Source organism: Cololabis saira, chromosome 16, assembly GCF_033807715.1.
Source record: "Cololabis saira isolate AMF1-May2022 chromosome 16, fColSai1.1, whole genome shotgun sequence".
Lineage (NCBI taxonomy): Eukaryota > Metazoa > Chordata > Actinopteri > Beloniformes > Belonidae > Cololabis > Cololabis saira.
In genome coordinates, this window is record NC_084602.1 from 12,381,911 (window position 1) to 12,392,960 (window position 11,050).

The 11,050-nt window shown below is 41.1% G+C and overlaps 1 protein-coding gene and 1 pseudogene across 1 annotated transcript; both read left to right on the top strand.

Moving 5' to 3' along the window:
• Nucleotides 1–2,918: 2,918 nt before the first annotated feature.
• On the top strand, nucleotides 2,919–4,878 carry LOC133462124 (actin-like; annotated as a pseudogene).
• Nucleotides 4,879–6,103: 1,225 nt separating this feature from the next.
• On the top strand, nucleotides 6,104–9,416 carry gjd2b (gap junction protein delta 2b). Its single transcript, XM_061744004.1, has 2 exons — nucleotides 6,104–6,578; nucleotides 7,370–9,416. The coding sequence occupies exons 1-2, from the start codon at nucleotides 6,508–6,510 to the stop codon at nucleotides 8,211–8,213; spliced, it is 915 nt and encodes a 304-aa protein (XP_061599988.1). The 5' UTR covers nucleotides 6,104–6,507; the 3' UTR covers nucleotides 8,214–9,416.
• Nucleotides 9,417–11,050: the final 1,634 nt, after the last annotated feature.

Here is an 11,050-nt window from a genome sequence, read left to right on the forward strand (position 1 = left end):
CTTAGAATGAAGGCAACACATGCTGCATGTTTCTATATTAGTTATAACTGGGGGAAGATTTTTTTTTTTCATTATGCACTTCGAGAAAAAAGTCAAAATGTCGAGGAAAAAGTCGAAATATTGAGATTAATGTTGAAGTACAATCACGAGAAAAACGTTGAAATGTCGAGAAAAAAGTCAAAATTTCGAGAAAAAAGTTGAAATGTCGAGATTAAAAAGGAAAGGGAAAAGGAAGAAAGAGAAAAAAGGAAAAAAGGGAAAAAGAGGAAAAAAAGGAAAAAAGAGAAAAAAAGGAAAAAAGAAGAGAAAAAAGAAGAAAAAAAGAAAAAAAAAAAGATCAAACATTTTTGAAAAAGCTCCAGGGAGCCACTAGGGCGGCGCTAAAGAGCTGCATGCGGCTCTAGAGCCGCGGGTTGCCGACCCCTGGTCTAAGCAAACTATGATAAAACAAACACTTCCTATTGATCTGTAGGCACCGTAAAGGTTCACTATTATGTGGATTTAGCAGTGATATGTGCTGTGGGCTCTGGTGATCCATTCTATGGCTGCTGATGCTGGCTAGAGGGATGTAAAATGTTTTTTAATTAGTAGAGATCTTGAGCAGTCTTGGATAAATCAGTGTTTTTCAGCTTAGTCCTTGGATACCTCTGCCTGCATGTTTTAAATGTTTCCCTTCTGCAACACACCTGATTCAAATGAATGAACTGTCTCATCAGCTTGTCATTAAGGCCTGAACAAGTCTTTTAATAACTTGTTTCTTGAACATACAAGTAGTTCTTCATTTTTTCAATCATGCAAAAAAAAAAAGGATTCTGCAGATTTGGTAACTTATGGTGCAAAAATTTTCAGAGACAATGAATGTTTGCAGTATTACTCCTGATATAGTGAAAGGTGTCCAGGTTTTTGTACTATACTCATGAGCTTCTCCTAAAGGGATTCAGTATTCAGTATAGCTCAGGAAGAGGAAAGCCCATTTTCACTCTGAATGATTCATCACTTTTCTCCACTGTGACCTTCAAATGACCCCTTATGCTCATCACAGATGAACGAGGTTCGTAGCAATGAACAAAGTCCTTTTAAACCACATTGTATTGATGAACAGCTCAAATGCAGCAACATTGCAATAAATCTTCACATTATTGACTGAGGCACAAAACCAGGCAAATGACTTCCCCCATGGTTCTATAAAAAGGTTTTACTTGGTTTATGAGGTGATATAGCCATCAAATATCTATATGCTTTTTATTCTGGACAGTTTTCTGCTGATAATCTCATTACTTCTGCTGAGTAATGAAGCTGATCTCCAGAGGGGTTGCGAGTAGTAGACTGACTGTGCCACAATGATTTAATCTCAGTAGCAACCACTAAAGTGAAAGTCACTCTGCGAGATTGTCTGAATCTTTGTTCCTCATCCAGGATTTGGCTTGAGCCTTTCACACCATTCTGAGAAACAACACAACCAGTTATTATGCAAGTTTGCAAGTCCTTGCCTCGGCAGTTACTCTACCTGCAGATAGAATGAACAAAAGCAGGAAACACTGAAATATCTTTATTACAAAGTTTAATATTTTTGTTTGAAGGATAACACTGGATGAAATAAATCTACCTTCTTCTCTTGATATTTACTCTGCTGCTTTCCATGCATATGCTTATAAATGCTGGCCAAAAAATATTAGCAATGTTTGAATACTGGGGCAAAAAGATGCTTAAAGCAGACTTTAGCCTATAATTCATTACATAAGACCAAAAAAGAAAAAAAAAGTCACACAGTGAAGGGTTATGGCTCGAGGTCGGGTGACAGCAGCATATGATTCATGGCTTGCTGTGCCCTTTTGTCTCGTCCTCCTTGTGGTGGGACCATCCACTGCTCTTAGCCGTGTTATTTTACATCCTTCAGAGGTTGATCTCTGCCTGCTTAAAGTACCACGGCAATGTCATTTCCTACATCTTGTTCGTTCCTCAGAGCTGAATACAGATTAAATATGTTATATTTTTCTTATTCTTTATTATTTTGATGCCAAAAATAACAAATAGTATCAGGACCTACCCATGTTTGTCAATCTTATTTTGTAACATAAAATTGCTGTAATCTGACATGTTGTAGTCTACATTTAAACCACGCATTTAGGTAGGATGTCTAAGACAGGTGTTGCAAACATTTCAAAATGTTCAGTATGTTAATGTAGAACATGCTGCATGGCCATCAAATCAATATTAACCATACAGAAGAGTATAATTAGATAAACTCATTGATTTTATGCTAAATTAAAACTGAGGTTGACTCTGCTATCTCCTTTCAAAGCCTGTGTTGAGTCCAACAGCATATTGAAATGAAATTAAACAGTTTTGAGTGCAATTTCATTGCAGTAAATGGGACTGATTGTATGTGAAAAAGCATCACTACTTTGTTGAGACAAAATCTAAATGAGGTTTTATGTCAAACAGCTGCTCAGACCAGCTGTGAAGAACATGTGTTGTCTCCATTTGTTGTCAACCACAGATGTCCCACAAGTCTAAGAAAATAACAAGAGGGAAAACTAAGAATACAGTATGACTAGAGCCCTTGAGACTAAGCAAGTGATGTGTCTTCAGTTAAAGATCCATTGCTTGTTCTGTTTATAGCACATGATGTTAACAATATCATTTACTTTGCTTAAAGATGAATAAATAAATACAATTCTGGAAAGCAATGCTGTTTCAGAAATGTTAAATTATGATTGGATGAGAACTACCACAGTGGTGAGATTTATCTGTTATTCATCAGAAGGCGAAAGATCAGGGAGGCCTGTTATTGTCTCCGTCCATGTCTCTGTTGCTTCCATCCACACTTGGAGGAGCTGGCACAGACGTCCGTCTGGGAGTTCAGTCTTTTCATGCCATTCGTGGAGCGTCTTTTCTAAATGCAAAGGCTGCCAAATATGGAGACCAGGTCGCACTTCTTCGCCCTGGCGTGCGGTCCCTTATCGGGGCCCAACGAGACATTTCTGCAGCCCTGGTTTCCACACTCACCATCCGGCTCCAGGTGCTGAACTGGTCAGTATCTGACCAGGCTGATTTACCTTTGTGGGTTGTTATTAATGAAAGACTAACCGACTTTAAAAAGTCAAGTGAATCATTCAGATCCCATCAACGGCTGGGGTTTGGTCAAGGCTGGGTTCACCGGCGATGACGCACCACGTGCCATGTTCCCCTCCATCGTTTGGGGTCCACATCACCAGGTAAAGAAAGTGATTCCTAACACACTATACATGAATAAAAATCACTTTGAAATATTCACGTAGGCCTACCACTGGAAAAAAAAAATGTATCTCACTGTATCATAAAGCAAATTACCGGTGTTTCATTCTGCATGAGGAGCCTCCCACCTTGCTGACAGAATCTCCTCTCAACCCAAAGGCCAACAGGGAAAAGATGACTCAGATCATGTTCGAGACTTTCAATGTCCCAGTGATGTATGTGGCCATCCAAGCCGCGCTGTCTTTGTACGCCTCTGCAGTGCCCCAGGTGTGTCAGATATCCCCCCGAATGAACAGATTAGCGGAATGCTCACATACTGACAACTGGCTACAGGTATCTTCTGGACTCTGGTGACCGTGTGACCCACAATGTGCCTCTCTATAAAGGTCATGCTCTTCTTCACGCCATCATGCGTCTGCACTTGGCAGGTCGTGACCTCACAGATTACCTCATGTCACAACTGGTGAGTGCAACCTTTACCTTTGATGGGTTATAGTGGGCTAATAGCTATGTAATTATCCAAACACATTTTCCTCCAAAATGGCTTAATGAATTGAGTAAAAGATGGACATTTGGAAAAAGGTTAAGCTGACGGTTTGCTCAATGTTCCAATCACATCTGCAGAGAAAAGACAATTTGACCAACTTTTACACCTTTAACTGATTCGCTGAACCTGAGATCGAGTGGGACATCGAGGAGAAGCTTTGCTATGCAGTTGTAGACTTTAAGAAGGAGATGCACCGCTGCGTCCTCCTCCTCCCTGGAGAAGAGCTTCAGTTGCCCCACGGGCAGGTCATCCCCATCGGCAATGAACGTTTTCGCTGCCCGGAGACACTCATCCAGCCTTCATTCATTGGTGCATACAGGAAATCTCTAACATTTAACCGCACAGAATGAAATTGACACACCAAAGAAAAGAATAATTCATTGTAAGAGGAGAATATGAAAGGTTTAGAAGTCTTATATAGCCTGGGGTATAGCCCATTTTTGGCCAAATTAATTTGACCTCATCAACATTTTTGAGGTGGTTCGATATTTTATGTTTGTCTTCATCATCTAATTTGTGACGAGTGATTACTCAGTGTAAATCTTCTACAAGTGCTACACATGGTGTTTTACGAGCTGTTGGCGGAGCTGTCCAATTCAGCACCTGTTATGACAGCTGACGGCGGTGCTGCATGTCAGGTTTCTTTGCTATGGTGGCCAAATCTTTTCATTTGTTCATTATGTTTTCCCAGGCTAGGATCCGCTGGCATTCACGAAACCACATACAACTGTATCATAAAGTGCGACATTGACATTCGCCAGGACCTTTACGCCAATAATGTCCTCTCCGGCGGCAACAGTGTAACCTGGTATCGCCGAGCGCATGAAGGAGATCACAGTTCCAGCACCCAGTACTATGAACATCAAGGTGTATACATTTCCTTTAGAATGTTCTACCATTTCAACCCTCTTTTGCCTCCTATTGTCCGATGATGTGTCTCAAAGGAAACTATTCAAGCGGTTTGAAATGCTTACAAGTGTCATTTTTACGTGGATATGTAACGTTTATGAACAACTAACCAAAGTCCTTTTCTTTCTTTCTGTCTGTCTTGTCTCTGGAAAGCTCTGCCCTTTTCTCACGTGATGAATGATTAGAGGTTATTGCAGATTTAAATTAGAAAAGATTACAGACAGAAGGACAGACAGGAGGATCAGCCACCTCACGAGAAATGAACAACACAAAGTTATTCAGGTACAACACTGCTGTCACGTGATCAGTAAACCCGGATTGGACAAAACCAATAGCAGGGAGAATAATAATAACCTATGACGGTGCTAAAATATACCATTATAATAAGTTATTTATGAAGAACTGATTTAGAAAGATGAATTATGGGAGGAGGTGTTGGACGACAAATGATTTCCCCCACGCACTTCATAACACCTTCTTGTGCTGTCAGTTTATCAATGTAGGCACAATGCAGCGAGGTAAATTGAAACCTCAGAGAGATTTTCAGGGCGGGGCCACATTATTTTGTTTCTATTTTTAAACTTCAGCTACAGAGGCAAGCAGGCGAGCTTGCTTTGTAAAGCGATTAGCAACTCGGATGGTACTTTCACTCTGTCACAGTATCCACAGCGTCATCTTAAGGCGGATTTATGGTCCCGCGTTACACCAACGCAGAGCCTACGGCGAAGGGTACGCGTCGACGCGCACCGTAGGCTCTGCGTCGATTTAACGCAGAACCATAATGCAGGCTTTAGCCCGCGATGGAAACAACAGCGCTTTCATCCGGGCCTGTGACACTAGGGGAAAGGTGACTTGGAAAGGATTGTCTTCATTTATCCTATAGCCGAGTCCATGGATTCCGGGTGAAAGATGTACAGTAGAAATAATAAATCATCAATACTTGCAGGTGTCTGTTTATCAGTGACGAGTAAAAAACAAAAAAAGAAACACACACACACACACACACACACACACACACACACACACACACACACACACACACACACACACACACACACACACACACACACACACACACACACACACACACACACACACACACACACGGGAAAGTCACCTTGTTTCTAGGACACCGCATCCAAGCTGGCACATCCACAATACTGCGTGGTTAGGGGTTTGACTCCCACATGGAAACACCCATGTGAAAGAACGCAGACTCACCGCTATGGTTTTGTGGGCACAACAGTTTTACATCCGAGTGGGGCACAATGTAGTTTCCAAAATTTTTTAAAACTGGGAATCAGAAGCCTCGGCACTACTGGCCGCGCTCCACCGACCTGTCTGTGCGTACGTGACGCATGGGGAGGGGGTGGGAGGGGAGACTACTTAAAGGCGGATTAACGCTGGCAAGACATTAAATCCAACCTGCCTCCATCTATACGCAGCGCCCAGCCCCATCAACCTGATCTGAAGATCGAAAATAGGAGGGCTTATAGTAATCAGCCCTCAGACTCTCATGACAAGGACCAGCGTGGCAACGCTGTGGCAGCGCTCGGCACACACGGCAAGATTCCCGTTGGGGCTGCGCTCTCTGCTCCTGCTCGAGAAGACGGCGCGCACACAGACAGGAGAGGCGCGGGGACGGTAGACGCATCCCCCTGACGGATGCATCTTTTTTTTTTAGCTGATTTCCGACGTTGTGGAGCCTGACAACAACCAAATATAGAGAAGAACTGATTGGATTTTTGCTTTCTTTTTTTGGAGGGATTTGAAGAGAGTTCCGTTTTACCTTCGTCTTCTCCGGATGCTCAGAAATGGGGGAATGGACTATACTAGAGAGGCTCCTGGAGGCTGCTGTCCAGCAGCACTCTACTATGATAGGAAGGTAAGATGTATAAAAAAAAACCAAGAACAACCGAAGAAACCCAGCAGCCTCCAGGATCGTCTTTAGCATGGCTCCCAGTCCCCCGTTTCTGTATTGTGCCTCCAGGATCTTCCGTAGCGAGTCCTTCGTGTCGTGTCGTGGTGTGGATTCTTCTGTCTTGTTTCCCAGATTTCCATTTTTTCGCTCTTCCCAAGTGTGACAGCAAAGTAGAGCAGTCCTGTCTTCCAGGATCCTGGGATGGTGGTTCAAATTCAAACAACTAAAATTCATGTGCTGTTTCATGTTTTCATACGTCCATTTGTTCATTTGATGTTTTTTGAGTGAGTTTGAGTGATGGTTGTCCAGTAAGGGTGAGAGTTGTCGCCTCATTCCATTAACATGGTCACACAGGTGCAATTAAGGCAACACCGATTGCTGACGTGTCATAATCAAATCACAAAACACACGCTGAGAGATAGACTAACACACACACACACACACACACACACACACACACACACACACACACACACACACACACACACACACACACACACACACACACACACAAACGAAAAAAAAAAAGAATATTGTTAGAAACACACACATCCATGAGCGTCTTGTTTCAGCACTGGACAGCTCCCTAAATATGAAGAATTAGACGGTAGTAAATGCTGTTTCAGCACTGGACAGCTCCCCAAATCCTCGATTTGTAATACATACTGTGTCAGCACTGGACAGCTCCCCAAACTACACTGTAATATTTACTTACACATATTTTCACATTGTTTGTTTGTTTGCTTGCCTTTTAGGATCCTACTAACAGTGGTGGTCATCTTCCGGATTCTAATCGTAGCAATAGTTGGAGAGACTGTGTATGATGACGAGCAGACCATGTTTGTTTGTAACACCTTACAACCGGGCTGCAACCAGGCATGCTACGACAAGGCATTTCCCATTTCACACATTCGATATTGGGTTTTTCAAATAATCATGGTTTGCACCCCGAGTCTTTGTTTTATCACATACTCCGTGCATCAGTCGGCCAAGCAAAAGGAGCGACGGTACTCGACGGTCTATCTGACATTAGATAAGGATCAAGATTCTCTGAAGCGAGACGAGAGCAAAAAGATTAAGAACACCATTGTCAATGGAGTACTTCAGAACACGGAGAACTCAACCAAAGAAGCCGAGCCGGACTGTTTAGAAGTAAAAGAGATCCCCAATTCGGCCATGAGAACTACAAAGTCGAAAATGAGGCGACAAGAGGGCATCTCCAGGTTTTACATCATCCAGGTGGTTTTCAGAAATGCGCTGGAAATAGGCTTTTTGGTGGGTCAGTACTTCTTATATGGATTCAACGTCCCGTCGGTCTACGAATGTGATCGCTACCCCTGCATTAAAGACGTCGAGTGCTATGTATCCAGACCCACGGAGAAGACCGTGTTCCTGGTGTTCATGTTCGCAGTCAGTGGCTTTTGCGTGGTGCTGAACCTGGCAGAACTCAATCATCTGGGCTGGAGGAAAATCAAAACGGCCGTACGAGGAGTGCAAGCCCGGCGGAAGTCCATTTATGAGATCAGAAACAAGGACTTGCCCAGGATGAGTGTGCCCAATTTTGGCCGCACTCAGTCCAGTGACTCTGCGTATGTGTAACACATAGAGATGAAGGGATGAGAAACACGTACAGACCATGATGGACATGCCTAATTCGTATCATGACTTTAAGAGTGGGCAATTTTTTTTTCTTTTTCATTTATTTGTCTTTTATGGACTTCATGGCAAACGTGGATTAAACGTTTGTTTACTTATTTATTATTGCACTGACGCAACTTTTTAGTAACGTTTATACTCTGTAAGATGCTAAATGGAGACCATGTCAAAGTGTTCACAGATTTACTCTCATTTGCGGGCTGCTCTGCTGTACTTGAAGAGGGGTAATGCAAAAAAAAAAAAAAAAAAAAAAAAGGAGAAAAAAAATGCACTGGAGGTGAACACTTGAGAGCCTGATCTTATCCAGATGTGCTTCTGACATGACAGTGTTTTTTAAGATATTTTCTTTCCACCTCTTTTTTCTTGCGTTGACCTTGTTAAATGGCACAATTTAAATTAAAAGAAAATTCTACCATCCAGATTTATATATGCATAGATATATAAATCCTTACTATGATTCAGCTTAGATAAAATGCATCAGCTTAATTCATGTTTTTTTGTTGCCTGTGTTGCACCACTGACCTTAACATATGTAACCATTCCATTGCTTATTAGCTAACTTGCAAAACAGTATCTGTTGAATTTGCTGCAAACGCTAACGTCTGTGACTTCCTTAATTTATGACACACCAAAGCGCCCACTGCTTTTATTTGTGAAGTGTTTTCTTGCTCTTTGTGTAATCAAGTGCCATACTTGTATATAAGACATAAAATATATATAGATGTGTATACATATGAATATATGAATATATCATAATAATTATGAAAGCTGATTCCCTGCTTGGATTATGCTTAAAACTGACCAATTTTTTTTTATTTGCTCTAAATGTATTGGTTGTGATTTCAATTAAGAAAAGAAAATATACAGTTTTATCTGTTTTATTTTGCAAATGACTGAAAAAAGATATGAAGTGCTAATCTTTTTTTTTTATATACAAGATTCTCCCTAATCAAAGCTGATCAAAACTGAAAAATAGCACAAATTGACATTTTTATCAAAGAATGGGCAATGGAAATCTGCTCTGGTGCTACAGTTTTTCATAGAATGGTTTTAAATGTAACCTTAACAGATCAGAAAGAAAAAAACATCATCTTTTTTCTGTGGAAAATAAAAGTGGGATTCATGTACACCAGAAATGTGTGAAGTGCAGTACTTTGTGTGGTCTGCTGTAGCTTCTTTCATCATAAGGATGTCCTGTGGAAGTTTTGCCTTGCTGCAGTGAAGATGTTAGCCCCACCCACTACTGCAGGACACACCTGGTGCAGGATGTCACCAGTCTGTAATGTGTTGGAATACTGATGCTGTTCCATGAAGCACATCCATACCTATTCTCAATAGCTGAGTAGTCTATAATGGAACAATTATAGTTCCCATGGCATGGATAAAATCAGACATGGGTGTAAGCCCTGAGCTGCACATTTTGATAGCTGAAGCCTACACGTAAAATGTGATCTGTTGGTGCTATTAAAAAAAAAAAATCATGATTCTGACATACAGAACAAGCTGCCTTTTTTGGCTTCCTGCTCACCTCTTATTCTCCAAGAAAAGAAGCTGCTTTAGCTCAAGGGAGTGTTGTGGGCTCCGTGTGAAGGTCAAGAAAAAAAAACATTATATGAGCACTCATGGGGAAGAGAGTGAGAAAGATAAAATGAAACATTTGATGCTGATTATTGTAGGTGAAAAGGGAAAAGCCGGTCACGTTTCCCCTGCAAGGATGACTCTGCAAAGCCGGGGGAAATCGAAGACTAACGACACCTGCGCATCCATCTCCAACTCAGCAGAGACCTGAGATTCTGTTGTGAAGTTGAAAAAAGAAAAACAGGGGAAAGAGTAGTCATTTATCAACTTTACTTGATGCAGTAACTTTCACAGCAGTGTGCACTTTTCCTTCACTCTAGTTTTTCTGCATTTATTTTGACCACTCATTATCTGCCCTGCAACAAAACATCAGTTTAATATTAACAAAGAAGTTCCAACTATAAGTCAGTGTCCTTCAATGATTGTTATGATTTCATCTCATTGCAACCTGGTTTGATCATTGCCTGAGAGTGACATTTTGATGCATAATTGAATGTAATTAAAGATGCTGACACACATCTACATTATTTGAGTGTCACAGGACTTAGCAGAAATTGCAATTTGGTGTCTTTTCTCGTTTGTGTCATTTCAGGTGAGGGTGGGGGTGGACGAGTGGGTGTATAGTCATATTACTTGAGTCAACATCCATTAAATGAAAAGAGAGGTCTTCTCCTTGACTGTGCACTGTGGCCTCGTTACTGTAACCTTCTCACCATGATACCATGAGAAAAAAAACATGCCATGGCAGTGTATTCATTGTGGACATCAAGTTATATTTTGCATGAATCATCTGCATTGGTATTGTGTAAGCTTTATATAGTAATTATAAAACTATAAATATGTCCTACAATATGTCTATAAATACACAGTATCTTAAATGAAAAAGGAAGATTTTGAAAACAATTAGTCAAATGTGTTCATTTTTTATGTGTATATATTTTTCTGAGTTTGAATGCACAAGAGCTCAGAAATGTCTATAAATGACACAGGCACCAAAGAAAACACAAATGCAGCAGCTTAGATGTTCAGGGCGTGCACTAAAAATACACATTTCATGTTAAATTCCATCCAGGGTAACGTTATTAACCAGTCCTCAAGAATGCTGCTCCAAATGCTGAGACTACAAAACTGGAAGTAGAATTAAACAGCATTTAAATCTCAAGAACATCAGAAGGCAGGAGAGGGTTCGAAGTGGCTGATGC

Bases quoted from the DNA above. Each gene is read 5' to 3' on its own strand.
- gjd2b (XM_061744004.1), top strand. From the start codon at position 6,508: ATGGGGGAATGGACTATACTAGAGAGGCTCCTGGAGGCTGCTGTCCAG. The intron at 6,579-7,369 runs GTAAGATGTATA...CTTGCCTTTTAG, and splicing joins CACTCTACTATGATAGGAAG to GATCCTACTAACAGTGGTGG.